Below are 14,820 nucleotides of genomic sequence, written 5' to 3'. Positions count from 1 at the left end.
GAGGCGAGGCCTCTGTATGTGTCAGACTTAGTGAAGGAGCCGTGGCCTCTGTATTCGTCAGTCTTAGTGAAGGGGCGTGGCCTCTGTATTCGTCAGTCTTAGTAAAGGGGGCGTGGCCTCTGTGTGTGTCAGACTCAGTGAAGGACCGTGGCTTCTGTATTTGTCAGTTTTAGTGAAGGAGGTGTGGCCTCTGTATGTGTCAGCTCTAGTAAAGGCGGCATGTTCTATGTGTGTGTCTGTCCTAGGTATGGGTATGGCTACTGTACGTCAGTCCCAATGGAGGAGGTGTGGTTTCTGTATGTGTCAGTCTTAGTGAAGGAGGCATGGCCTATGTATGAAGGTCGCAGTCACAATGAAAGAGATAAGAATCTGGTCAGATGAATAGCTTCCAGACTACCACAAGATTATTTTGTTCTACCCATACACACACACCTGCTCTCAGCCAGTAGCTAAATTCCTGCATAAATTAAGTGGGGTGAGTCACGAAGGCTGGATTTGAGGAACACCTGTTTAAACTCTATCTCCATTTGGGTTTAAGCTACTAAAGCTTTATAGACGAAAGTGTGTCTGCAGCTAGCCATGTGTTGTTAAAGAGGGACACGAGGGGAATCGAATTTTGTGAAAATGAAGAAACACAGTAACAGCCTGCTAAAAACATTTACTGTAGTGTCTTTACTGCCAGGCCGTGGCATCAGACGGAGTATTTCCCTCCGCTCTAGCAAACCGAAATTCTTTCATAAAACAAATGGCTTGGATCTGCAGTGTTGGAAGTGGCGACCATCTGGTTCAACTTTTTACATTTGTTTTTGATCTGCTAGAGCTTTGTAAGAGAGCAGTTTTTTTTTTTTTTCCTGCTTTCTTCATGTGGTTCTGGATCGAAAGCTGGGAATGTTTTTGCTAATAATAAATATCCAAAAATGCATATCATATCTGTACATAGATACATTAGACTCTAGTGTGGTGTGTGTGGTTTATTGATTAGAATTAGGTTGTTTTTCAGAGCTTAAGGGGAGCCGGATTGCATGGCATGAGATCCTGCTTACAGAACATATTATAAAGTATATAAAGTATACTTAAAATAGTTTTTACAGTACATTTAGTAAGAAAAATGCAATACAATACAAATTCAGTGTTTAAATTCAGCACAGTTAGTGCACTAGCATAATAATCTGATAATGATGATGTTGATGATTGAAGCTATGAAACAGGTAAAGTTTAATGATTTGTTTCAAGCATCTATATTTCTTACAGGTTTTATGTTATGTATAATCTTCTGCTTCACAGACTTCACAGACTGGTCATGTTGGCAGGAGTGTTATCAATTAAATTACACAGCTCTAATAATGATGATGATACAGTGAGTTGATACTTAGACATATGTAATGTGTTTAGATCTTGCTAATTTGTTAGTTGGTGTACTATTTTCTTCACTAAAAGTTCCAGAATGCACCGAAAAACTAGTATCAACAACTAAGGTTCAGCAAGTTAGTGATTTACTGTACGAGATGACAAGTGCAATAGCTTCTAATGAAGATATTAGCATGAAAGTTGACACTTTGGAAGCGGATGTGTTTGAGGTGAGAGAGCTGGACATTCTGAAAAACTAAAGCTCTGCTGCTTTGTGCTTTTTGGACAGAAAAAAAAATGTAATCATAAAAAAAAATTATAATAATGAAAAAAAAAAAGTTTGACATTTACAGAAGCACAGTATGGTGATGAGACGCTTAGCCGCAAGAAAACATTCGATGCCCACTGCAGTCGTTCCTGTGAACATTTAGCAGGTTAAACACCTGATCCATGAAAATCGACAGATAACTTGTCACCAACTTGTGGAAGAGATGCATCTGTCTGTGTGAACTGTACACACAATTATTCTCCAACACCACTTAGACCTTAGAATTTTTGCTACATCCATCGTACAGTCCTGACCTCGCTCCAAGCCATTTCCACTTTTGTGCCGTTAAAGGAGTTCCTGAGAGGCCCGCGTTACAGGCATGAAATGAAGCAGGCAGTCTGATCATGGCCCTGGTGTACTGAGAAAACTTTCTATCTTGATGGTATCCAAGCACTAGTGAAACGCTGGGATAAGTGCATTAGTGTAGTAGGGGATTATATAGAGAAATACAGAGAGTTTTTAATCTTATAAATGTGATTTTGTTATACTGCCCAATCAAAAATCCCAGTTTGACTTGAACACACCCTTTCATAGGAAATCATATTGAAACTGTAAAAAAAAAAAAAAAAAAGTTTTAAAAATATATAAAATTCCATTAAGGTAACTTTAAAAATTCTTGTCATAAATGTAAGAAAAAAATGCAGCCTATAATTATTGTGAGAAATTGTTTTCAGTTATAAATATTTAAATTTAAACTAAACGACACAATGTGAGTTTACCCACTTTTTTCGATTGTTATCTAATTTTGTTACTAAGCAACTTAGCGCCTCCCAACTGAACTGAGTTACAACTGAACTGAGATTTTAACAATGACTTTAATATCCTTGGTTCTTTTTTGTAGGTTCATGATATATACATTCTGTCTCAGTTTCAGGAAAAGTCCACAACGCTCCAGTCGCTGTTTAAATCTCATTCCTCTTTTTTTTCCCTCTTTCTCTCTGTGTAGCTGCTACAGGCTGCCGTGCCCTGGAGATCCGAGGAAGCGGGAATGCGAGGAGGGTTTTTATTTCAGCGAGGAAGTGTGTCACTGCATCCCCAATTACTGGCGGAGACTAGATTAGCAGATGCTAGCAGCTAAAGGTGCTAAAAGAAGAAGCGCAGAGATGCTAGCATTAGCAGGTTTCGTGGTGCCTGCTGCTAATCGGACTCCATTTTCGCTAGCACGGACTAGCAAATCAGCAATGTGGACTCGCTGGTTAAAAGAAGAAGAAGAAATTTTTAAAACAGACGTTCGATTGTAACCCCAAATATCAGATACAGGGGAGAGAGCTTACTCTGAACTTTAAAGAAGCTGGAGCTGTTGTATTTTCTACATCTTTTTTTTTTTTTTTTTACTCATTATTTGTCAGATATTGATTATATAATTTATTGCCACTAAAAAAAGTTTTTGTGCATAGCGATTTTTAAAGTTTTCACAAAGGAAATACACTGTGATCAATATTTTTGTATCATGTGAAGTCCAGTAAGAAATAAATAAAATATAAAGTTGTATTATATATTGTTAACTTATTTATGAGCTAGTCTATTATACAGAAATAGTACCAATAAAGCAGAAGCAGTTCAATGTATTCAGTTATGATCTAGCACTAGAACTTCTGTATACTGTATGAGTTTTATCTCCAGCAAGATCTCCATTGAGGAAAAAAAAGAACAATATTTCTTACAAGAACATGAAAATATAAGATGGAAAACGATACAGATCCAAGACCCAGCCAAGGCATCGAACATCCAGCGAAAATCTTCACTGTGTCACAAATAAACATTTTATATTTTGTGCTTACAAAACTTGTACCAGTGCATCATTCCTTTAAAAAGGCAAAGAGACGGCCGTGTGTGTCAAACAATGTGTCAATTGTCTACTTGTGCAGTGAGCGTGTGCTGAAATAAAACGTTCATTTTATGATAAAGGATTTAAAACAGCTTATGTATATGATTCTAAGTACTCTTTTACAAAGTTGCAGGTGATTTCTACACACATTTACAATATAACCAGTGGGATGATTTACAGTGGAAACGGAAATTTTAAATGCTATTTTTATGATAGATTATGATGAAATAAAGATTGTCATAATGCGAAGTACGCAAAGAAAAAAGTTTACAAAGAATAAGAATTACACATTACAAATTCTTTGTAATTCTTACAAAGAATTGGAGTTACAGAACTGTTATGAAGCAATAAGGAGTTTCACTACATAACACGTATAAAGAAATAGAGTTACAGTATGCTTTAGAAGGATTGTAGAACTCCTATAAACTAGCAAAAGGTTATGCAGTGCTCTTAATAAAATTTTACAGAAATCTTGTATTATTTAGAAATACTTTACAGAATACTTCTGGAACTTGTATTAAGGATGCTTCGAAAGTTATCAAATGGTTTGAGAAAAAATACAGAATTTAGGATTTTTTTTTAAAATGAAGATCCACTTACAAAACATTAAAGAAAAATTAAGATATCCAAGATAATAACATAGTTATTAACATAACAATAAAAAAAAAAAAGTTTCAGAACTCCTATAAAACAATAAAGAATTAGTAACACAGTCAAAGAAATACAGTTGCTGTATGCTTTTGAAAAAATTATAGAGTTCCTATAAGGAACCAAAAGACTATAGAATACATTAAAAAGAAATTAAGAGTTTTGCAACTGTTGTCAAGCAAAATAAGAGTTTCCAAATGTTTTCAGAGAAATTAAAAGTCACAGTAAGTCCTAAAAAGAATCAGGAAATATGGAATGTGTACATAAAAATCTAAAGCCTTATGTGACTCTAGTGGGGAAAAAATGCTTAGAAAGAAATAGAGTTTCAGACTGTTTCTGGAACAATAAGGAGGACTGAACTCTTTTGAGAAAAAAATATTTTGTAACTTTTGTGAAGCAAAAACTTGTGAAATGCTTACAAACATAAAGAAATGAAGAGTTATGGAGCTACTATTAAGAGATTCAAAAGTTACCAAATCCTTTAGAGTAAAAGAAAAAGTTATGGAACCTTTTTGAAACCAAAGATCAAAAGAGTTACAGATCACCTATGAAGAAATAGAGTTACGGAACTTACTCATTCTCTATAGCGCTTATCTTGTACAAAGTCGCAGGAGGCCTAGAGCCTATCCTAGGGAACTCGGGGTACTAGGTGCCAATCTAATGCAGGACACCACACACACACACACACACACACACACACACACACACTACGGGCAATTTAGGAACGCCAATTAGCCTAGTCTGCATGTCTTTGCACTGTGGGAGGAAACCGGAGTACCCGGAGGAAACCCACCAGCACGGGGAGAACATGCACAATCCACATACAATAAGGCAGGAAACAAACCCTCGCCCCTGGTGTTACAATATCAACCACTACACCAGCATATGTTAGAAAGAAATCAAAGAAGTTAACAACTGCTTTAGAAGAAAATAAAGATTTGCTTTACTCTTATAAAGATTTCAGAGTTACCAAATGATACAGAGATAAATAAAGAGTCGTGGAACTTTAATGAAGAACCAAAAAGTCATGCTTATTAAAAAAATTGAGTTTTGGAACTCTTTAAAGAAAAAGGTATTAATGATTGCCTAAAAGCTAAATAAATATTCACATAACTCTTATGAAAAACTAAAACTAACTGAACATCAAAGAAATACAAAATACTTACAAAGAAAAAAAGGCATCAAAGAATATTGTAAAAGTAATTTGTGGTGAATGCTATCACTGCAGTGTCAGGAGTGTGTGTGTGTGTGTGTGCGTGTGTGTTTCTTATTTCAGATAATATCCGCTGTTAAAATTTATAAGCACTAAGATGTAATTAGAAATGTAGATGGAGGTTAAATTCAGGGCTTCTTACATGTAATTACTGTATATGTGTTAGTATTTTAGCAGGTGGGTTTCTACTGAAACACACACACACACACACACACACAGACACAGAGTTTAAATGTGGGGTCACAGAACCTTCAGTTATGTCTTGCATCTGGAGCATATTAAGAGTACATCAGTTCTCTCTCTCTCACACACACACACACACACACACACACACACACACACACACACACACACACACACACACGTATGTGTGCCCACTGCTCTTATATATTCATGGATTTATAGATATTTATAACCTCATACAGTTTTACACAGGCTGTGGACCTCTCCCTTCTTGTACACCAGCCGTAAGCTCTGTACTCTAGACTGTGGGACATTATGGGTTCATGTAATTACACTACACATCATTACTAAGCCAGTCAGAGCTCTGATGCCATCCTCCTGCATTCTTTAAATTTTCCTATATCCTATAATCCCATTCCATATGATTAATTTAAGACCCTCCCACATCCTCTGATCCCATCTAACATAATCTAAACCCATCCCACATCATCTAAGGCCCTCCCACATCATTAAAGGATTAAAGGATGTGTCATCCAACATCATAGCCCTTTGCACATTGTCTACTCCCATCTCAAATCATCTAAAACCATCCCACATTATTTATAAACAGAATAAATATTTATGTACAGCACATGCTTTAATCCCATCCCACATTATGTAAGCCCCTCCCACATCTACTAATCCCATCCAACATCATCTAAACTCTTTAATTATCCTTTAATCCTATTCCACATCTTATTATGCCACACCTTCTAAGCCCCTCCCACATCCTCTAATCCGATCCCACATCATCAAAGCCCCTTCGCCGTCCTCAATAATCATGCATAACTGTTTTCTCCAATATACAAACGTGTACATACATGCTGCTCACATATTACTGTAGCCCAGTTTGTGCTAAATACAGTGTAATCGGACTTTAGCAATTAATATGTTTATAAGTAACTGTAAAACACACAATTGTCAGGACATGTCAGAACTTTTTCACGGCCCCAAAACACCTGCAGACTCCTTTTAAGGATCTTTCACATTTTCCAAGTCATCCTACAGGATTTTCAGGATGATTTTATGGGCTCTTGGGATGCACAAGAAAAGATTCCATTTCCATTTTATTGCCGTCGTCATACTCAACCTGAGATTCATATTTTCATGCTTGCATATTTCACTAACCAGGAAATGAATAACAGCAGTGACTTAAGAAATGTCTGCTGTTTCCCAGAGTGATGACACTCCACTTTTTCACATCTGAACAAATGATTACATAAAAATCACATTAAAATGTAATGGCTAAAGTACAGTAATAAACACCAGTATTGTGCATGCTTGATGTAGTTACAAAATGTCAAAAATATGTAAGAAATACATGTATCTGTAAATCCACAACATGTGGCGGTGTGAGTGACCTGAACAGGGTCCAGTATCAGACACCTGGCTTTACTTACCTGTTCCCTTTCCACATTTTTCCCTGGAAGAGAGATTAGACTGCAGTTATTTTCACACCATGCCCCTCCACATAGCCTTCAGACTGTTTATCCTGTGTTTGAATTTACTGTAGCACAAGGTGAAGAGTATTAAAAAAAAAAAAAAAAAAACACTGTGTATGTACAGGTAATCTGAAGACTTTGAAAATCAATTTTTACTTTAGTAACATACGATTCAGTCTGATGAGGGATTATAATATTTATGTATAATAACTCCAATTACATTTAAAATTGTTCCAGAATAATCAGTTCTTTAAGACTCAGCTTTTTTCATGGAGCAGTCTGAGACATATACAGGTGTATATAGGGTCTATAGGGCTTATTAGGGCTGTTATCCTAATTAAAATTTTAACCCATAGAAGGTATGTGTGTCTGTGTATATACACACACACACAAATGTACTTATGTACTTATCCCAGAGTTTCACTTAATGCTTGGAAACCACCAAGGTAGAAAGTTTTCTCAGTACGCTTCATATATGCTTCATGTCCTTAACACTGGCCTCCCAGGAACTCCTTTGGGCCAAACATGTGGAAGTGTTTTTGTAGGTACATTTGTAACTGTAGTAACATTTTATATGTTCTATGTTTGTGAAGACAAACTGTAAGTAAAAGAAGTAAAATCTGTAGACTATATTAAACATGAAATTTCTACTACTCTATTAAATGAGTAATGACATTATATATATATTCCATATAACATTTACCATTACCTTGTAACATTCTTAAGAATGTATGAAGGTTTTTACTCTCACAAGTCACATTTAAAGGTTTAGTGCACATAGATCCAGTAGACGTTTTTTCCACCATATAGACTAGAGCTAAACAGGAAATCGAGGAGGCCCATGTTGGCTGTGGTTCCTCACAAGGTCAGATGAAGAGTGAGTTTATTTTCTTATCTGATTGTGCGGTCTGGGGAGTATACAGTGATTATACAGTTAGATATACACTGTGCGTCTCTAAGCTTCCATCCAAATACCTTTTACATTTTAAACAAATTTCTAAAATGTTGACATGAGAAATTTACAGATTGTTAAGTATATGCGTCACCAACTATTGTAGCAAATCTTTAAAATAATAGCAACAAAATGAAATCCGTTTGCCAAGTGGAAAAACTTTTTTTTTCCCTCCTGATTTTTGCTTTCCAGGTTTTGAATGTTTCTCCAAGATCATTCAGATGAACCCTTCCAACCCTATGTGTCAGTGAAGCACTCTGAGAGCCAAAACCAGAGTGTAACGTTATATTCTGTCAGTCATTAAAATCTATCCAAGTGTCCTCCCTTGTACCACCTCAGTGGCTTGGGTTGGTTCCCTGACAAGGACTTAAACCAACTTAAGCCACTGTGGAGTGGTACGAAGGAGGGCACTTCTAATGCCAGTCCCAAGTATGGATTGATTTAAGAGGGTTGCGTCAGGAAGGCCATCTGACATAATACCTCTGCCACATTAAATGTATTCACACATCTGGTCTTCTGTTGTAACTAGGTTTACCTAAAGATGCTTTTTAAGCACTAAGCTTCTGATTATATAGTTTATGATTCAATTAAATGGGGTTCAACCATTCATCATTGATTGACCTTGATCAAGGTCATGGTGGATCTGAAGCCTATACCAGAAACTTTGGGCATCACACACTTCATATGGGTGAATGTTTTCAGGGTTAACATTAATGGAATTTTTTTTTTGCCATTTTAATGCTTATAAATCAAGCAACAGTGAGGTAATAGTAGATAGAGGCAGAAATGGCACAAAGTCATGGAATCATCCTTAAAATCATAAAAAAGTGGATGAGATTGTTATTTAAACCTTGAGCATTTCTTAATACAAGATTTATATAAAATTTTAAAGATAAAGAAAGAAAAAGTGAGAGAAAGAGAGAGATTCTGCAAATTGTGCGATATGTCATTGCAACACAGAGTTCTATTTTAAAATGATGAATAATCTAATAAATAATACAGGGGTCATCCACACTGACACTTGCTGACGTCAAATCTGTTAAATGAGTGAGCTTTTATTGTTTCTCTGAATTACATTACAAGTTGCAGTTCTGTCATGTTATCCTAAAAATAACAGGGAGCCAAAACTCGCAGCTCATCCATTTCCCCTAGAGCTTATAGACGACGGGCTGATCTGATAAGAAGACACCTAGCATGATTTATTTGTACGATGATATCATCACAAGTACCATGAGGGCAGCGCCTCTGAAGCAGTGCTCCCTTACGTTGCCTGTTCTTTTGAGATGTAGTCAACGAGATTACTTTTTACTGCCTGAAGTATTTACTCATACACACACACACACGCGCGCACACACACATTTATACCTGTGTCTAACATGTAACACCTAACTATGTTAGTATATATCCAGATGTTTTTAAATCCTAATTCAGCTAATCCATTAAGTCACCCTTCCGTGAGAGCACATCTCTGTGATATTCATCAGTGATGCCTCCCAACCTTCCATTTCCAGGGATATGTTCGGCTAACCTTTTTTTATTTTTGTCCAAATTTAGTTGAAGCCAACTCCCACTATTGTCTCCCAGTTGGACAACCTGTACCAATTTGAAAGGGCATGAGGCCACAACATCTATTTAAAGTTGCTTATGCAACATCACCATTTGTTTATGTATGCATGACCTTACAGATGTCCGTGATTACCTAGCACTGTGCTCAGGGGTAAGGGAAATAGTGAAACTATCTCTACTACCCATGCTTTCTTTTGAACCTTGGACCCCACAATCCCTGTGACATTTTAAAAATGTAACCTGGCGATCTTGTGATCATATAGCAAACCTTAGGCCATTTTCCTACTGAAAAAAAAAAAAATAGAACCAGATGATTCCTAAGTGATTTCTAAGTTTGTGTTCACTTTTTTGTTGAAGCCATCTGTGGCCGGGGGTCCAAAATAGAAAAAAAACTGACAATGTTGACATTGGAGCCAACAATTTCTGGGGTTGGGGTTCTTAATAATGGTGTGTCATCATATTTTCTCACAGTCAATCAGTAGCAGATGGGAATTATCAATAAAGTTCCTGAAATGTGCAGATGATACAGGAATGATAAGCAGGAATGCATACAGTATACAGAATGTCTTGGCCTGTGTATTTGTATTTGTCTGAGTGCGGTTATATTACTCTGGCAATTTCAGAAACAACCAGAACACAACCAGATTAATAAGTGCTTTCAAGAACAGACCAACACAGAGCTTGTGTACAGGAAAAGGATGAGCAGATTTTACTATCTGAGGAGGGTCAGGTCATTTAAGCCAAGATCTCGGAGACCTTCTGCCAGTTTGTTCTTGTAAGCACTGTACTGGTAATATGTTAAGATACTGAAGGCATCATTAGAGCTGGAGTAACTGAGAAGCTCAGCAAACTGATGAAAACTGATTTGTCTTGGAATGCACCTGTTTGGATGTGGTCATGCAAGTAGGATGCAATGAAGGACAATAAACAAACTGTCACATGTACAGTATATCTATAATCTGTTGATTAAACAGCACCATACACTCAGCAACAGCAGACATCCCACCACTCCCAAAAGTCCCGCGAGTCTCCCACATATTGATAGCAGCTCCCTGGACAGTGTATTTGAGCCTATTATTTGAAGGAGAGAATTATTTTTTGCATTTTTTTTTACGTAGTGGAATTCTGTTCACTACATTGCTGTTGACTTACAATCGGTGTCCAGGTGCAGTCACAATCATAGGACTCTCAACACCGGTAGATCACTCATGTTGGAGGTTACCACTGGGAAGAGAACATGCACAGTGCAGCAAAACTCTCTAGTGGAATTTACCAATAAAAAGCGGTCAGCAAATGCCTATCACAGCACCCTATCAGTCCCCACTACAATGGACTATTCCATGAGCACATCTACGGAAGCGATTCAGGTGTAAACAGAGACTGATGACTTAGTGAGTCGATGCACAAACCTTGTTAATGTTGTTAAAGAGCAGCACGTGCTAGCAGCACTAATATTAGCATTGCTAGTTCTTCTACAAATGAACAGCTAATGTTACCAGTCACTGACAACAGTGCAACCAAACCAGGCTGCTCAGGTGATGCTTTTGCTACATCATGCAAGGAGAAGAGAAGGAGAAAGACAGGGACAAATGAAAGTTGTAAGCATTTTTAAGGGCATGTATATTATTATTATTTCTGTTCTACTGAAAAGAAAGACAACCAATTACAAATTTTCCATTTGAATGGACAGCAACATGCATTTTTTTTGTACAGTGGTCCTATTTTAATGTAAATAAGATATGAGTGTATTTGTTTAATTGTTAATATTTATTTATTTATTTATTTATTTATTTTTGGCTATCAAGCTAGGTAGCATTTCCGGACATCTGAATATCATTGCTGTGTCAAGTTCTCTGAAGGTAAGAATTTACAAGTAGGACTTTTTAGATAAATAAGGATTTATCAAGGGATGTGGAGGCCCCATGCCTATGTTCGCCCTGGGCCCCAAATTGCTAAATCCGCCACTGCCTGACATGTACCAAACAGGAGCTTAATCAAAACCACAAATAAATTAAGCAGATAGTGAGGGAGATCTAAAACAGCAGGGTCAGGAAACAGCCTGGCAAGATTATTAATAACCCCTTTATCCATTCTCTTTCCACAAAGGCAATAAATACAGCACAGTTACACTTAAACACTGTAAATACTTGATACTTTACCCTGAAAATCCCTACAACCGAATTAGCTGCAGAACAAAATTTGGTCCCAAAAATTAATCCATAAGACCACTACAGGGGAAAATCTATATAGAAATACTGTGTATGGCTGAATAAATGCACTGCTGGTCTCAGCCCATTTATTTATTCAACCAGATTGGGTTGTAACAATTTTAACATAATTTGCAAATAATAATAATAATAATAATAATAATAATAATAATAATTGTTTAATAAAAGAATGTATGTTGTAATTACTGTAAGAAGGTCTTTCATGTGTTCCCAGGCTACATACACCTGCTCCTGTAAAGATCTAGAGTTTATTAGAGAAAGCAAAAAAAATAAAAATCAGTAGCATGAAGACTAATGAGAATTCAGTATATGGCGCTCATGAAGACCATCACATGAAAGCAAGACCAAAACTTACAGTACCTCTGCTGCAGCTTAAAAGGTTAATTTAGAGTTACCAGCCTCAGTGGCTTATTGGAATCAAAGAAAAAGGCAATCTAACAAAATATTAGTGTAGGATAATTTTTTTTTTTTTTTTTTTCAAATTACAAAGGTGACAATGACCGACTTGAGAAGGCCAAACACCAAAGCTTAGGTAAAGTGGGAATTAGTCAGACAAGCAACCAAGAGGCCAAAATAAATTGTAATGTGATGCTGCCACCACCATGTTTAACAAAGAGAATGATGTGTACTCTAGGTAATGAATTATGATGAGTTTCCATTTATCCCCATCGCCACCGTGACCAGGATGAACTGCTAATTGAAAATGATTGAAAGAATAAAGGAATGATTGTGGATACAATTCATGCAGAAAAATACACCAAAACATCATCAACATTATCAACACTTACGTAATTTTAACAAGGTCTTGTTAATACATTATTTATTAGGTGCAAAAACCTACAAATGATGTTTTGGTCCTAGACTGGTTGCCAGGTTTCTGTCATCTAAGATTCTGATCATTTGTACATTGTAAAAAAAGCTTCAGACAGCTGAAACTATTGGCAAGTCCAGAAACATATGGCTCTGATTAGAATACACTGATAAGAAGGATCTCATGATTTTTTTGGAAGTTGAGGTTGTTTAAGATTCCTGTCAAGAGGAGTAGGCGAAGTCCTAGAATCAGGCAAATCACTTTGGCTACACCGGTCAGGTTGACCTGCAGCACTAAAGTTCAGCTGCAATCTCCACCCAATTAACTTCAGTCACTATATCTCCTCTTCCTGTCCCAGTGCTCCAACCAGACTGGACTATATAACTGTTACAACTATAATCTTAATGTAATCAAATTCAACTCCCCCGCTAAAGGAAAGGGAAAGGGATGCTGCTTTACTCCCTTACATCTCCTTCTATCAGCAAGCCCATCCATTAGAAACTTGAGTCCGACCTCTTGGCCTCTCCTCCTCACACCTTCCAGAGTGTATCCAATGTACGCCAGCTATGATCAGAGTCAGTTTATTTACTACTCCATAGGAGATCTTGGAGCTACAAGGGAAGGAATCCAGTCTGTCATTTCTGTCATACACTGATTCTAACCTCAGTGCCAGGCCACTCAGAGCAGCCTGACCTCCACGCCTGTTTGTTCAGCGCGTGGGAAAAGGAAGTCATTAGGTGGTAATGAAGAATTAATCGAACAGAGCAAGAAAGGGAGGATGTGGACATGGGCGAGGCAAGGTGGGGGAGTGTGTTTTCCGTTGACAATGAAAACCAAGTGTATGTTCACCAATAAAGAAAATAACCAAATGCAGTTAATGAAAGACCTGCCACATTTCATCCTTAACCGCTATTAAGGAACATAAAGGAGCATTATTAACAGATATTTAATTTGAAACAGGATATTCTTTAAGCTAAATAATGACACCGTTTGCTTATTAACACAGTGATTTATAATGTGTCACTATTCATTCTTACAGTCAAGATTTCTATTTTACCATGACAAAAAATGACAAAACATGGTAAATGTTAGTGTTTCAGAAAGCCAATACAACAAGCTTTGATCCAAGTCAGTACTTACTGTATGAGCTGGAATACATCCAAGGTAAAATTGCAAGGCTTTGACAAAAGCATGAAAGCATAAAGCAATCTGTAGAGCCAGAATCACAATTTATCTCTGGACAAAAATGTCATAAAGCACAGAGAGCATTACCTTCTGATTAAAATCATTTCAACACTGCTGAGACATGGTTCTGTGAGATTTTTATTATTCCAATCTGATGATTTGTTTTATTTGGCTTTATTGGGAAGTTTCAGACTGACTCCTTTCAGTTGAGCAAACTTTGCCCTTGTAATGAACTTTTGCATTTATATTAGTAAAGTCTGGGTTTGTTCATAACTTAACCTAAATATTCATCATGTAAACTAATATAATTGAAGGCCAGTTTTCCTCTTTAAAAAGACTATATAACACTTATTATTGTTACTATCTCTGTTCATGTTAAATTAGCTACTCAAAGGATTTCGCATATATTGGCAGAAGCCAAGGACATTTAAATACGCTGTTTTATAAAAAGGAGTAGATTTGGGAAGGATTGGACCGATATTTTATTCCAGCAAATCAATCAGGTTAGTTTTGCACTATGGCCAATAGAGTTCAGTAGGTGAAATTAATCAAAATTTGATCTAAGGAAGTTAAGTAATCCTAAATATTGTTTTAAAGCACTTTAAGGAGCACTATTCAAGTTGGTTACTCAATGCATTACATAAAACCATACTACTGGCGAAGTTATTTTTAGGGGTAGCAGGGAAATCCTGGTGTCAAAATGAGGCCAAGGGTCCCTCTTCCTAGTATGTTACAAAATCCTTATACACACAAACTTTTCAGGTGAAAATTTTCTATTCATTTCTTAATTGACAATTTAACTGAATATGTTCATGTGTATTTGGCTACATTAAAAAGAAATCCACTGTGGTGCAAATCATGATGGTATTTTTAAGAGACTTAATGGCCCAGTCAGAGCTGTAAAAGTCAATCCATAATTTGATGGTTGGTTCTGGCTCTATGGCATTACAGTGCTGCTAGATACACCATTAAGAACAGGAGATAGAAACCAATACAACTAAAGCTTTGGTTTCTTATGTTTTTACTATTGAAATAAAAAAAAATCCTGTT

General features: G+C 36.6%; 1 protein-coding gene across 1 annotated transcript in view; it reads left to right on the top strand.

The window, feature by feature from the left end:
- The window catches only part of vegfc (vascular endothelial growth factor c), a 57,567-nt gene extending 53,988 nt beyond the window's left edge, over window positions 1-3,579 (top strand). Inside the window, exon 7 of the mRNA XM_053502111.1 lies at window positions 2,622-3,579. Coding sequence (XP_053358086.1) covers window positions 2,622-2,736 — 115 coding nt within the window. The 3' untranslated portion in view covers window positions 2,737-3,579. The remainder of the gene's footprint in view (window positions 1-2,621) is intronic.
- The last annotated feature ends 11,241 nt before the right edge of the window (window positions 3,580-14,820 follow it).

Source organism: Clarias gariepinus, chromosome 8 (assembly GCF_024256425.1).
Source record: "Clarias gariepinus isolate MV-2021 ecotype Netherlands chromosome 8, CGAR_prim_01v2, whole genome shotgun sequence".
Taxonomy (NCBI): domain Eukaryota; kingdom Metazoa; phylum Chordata; class Actinopteri; order Siluriformes; family Clariidae; genus Clarias; species Clarias gariepinus.
This window is presented reverse-complemented; position numbering and strand designations above follow the sequence as displayed.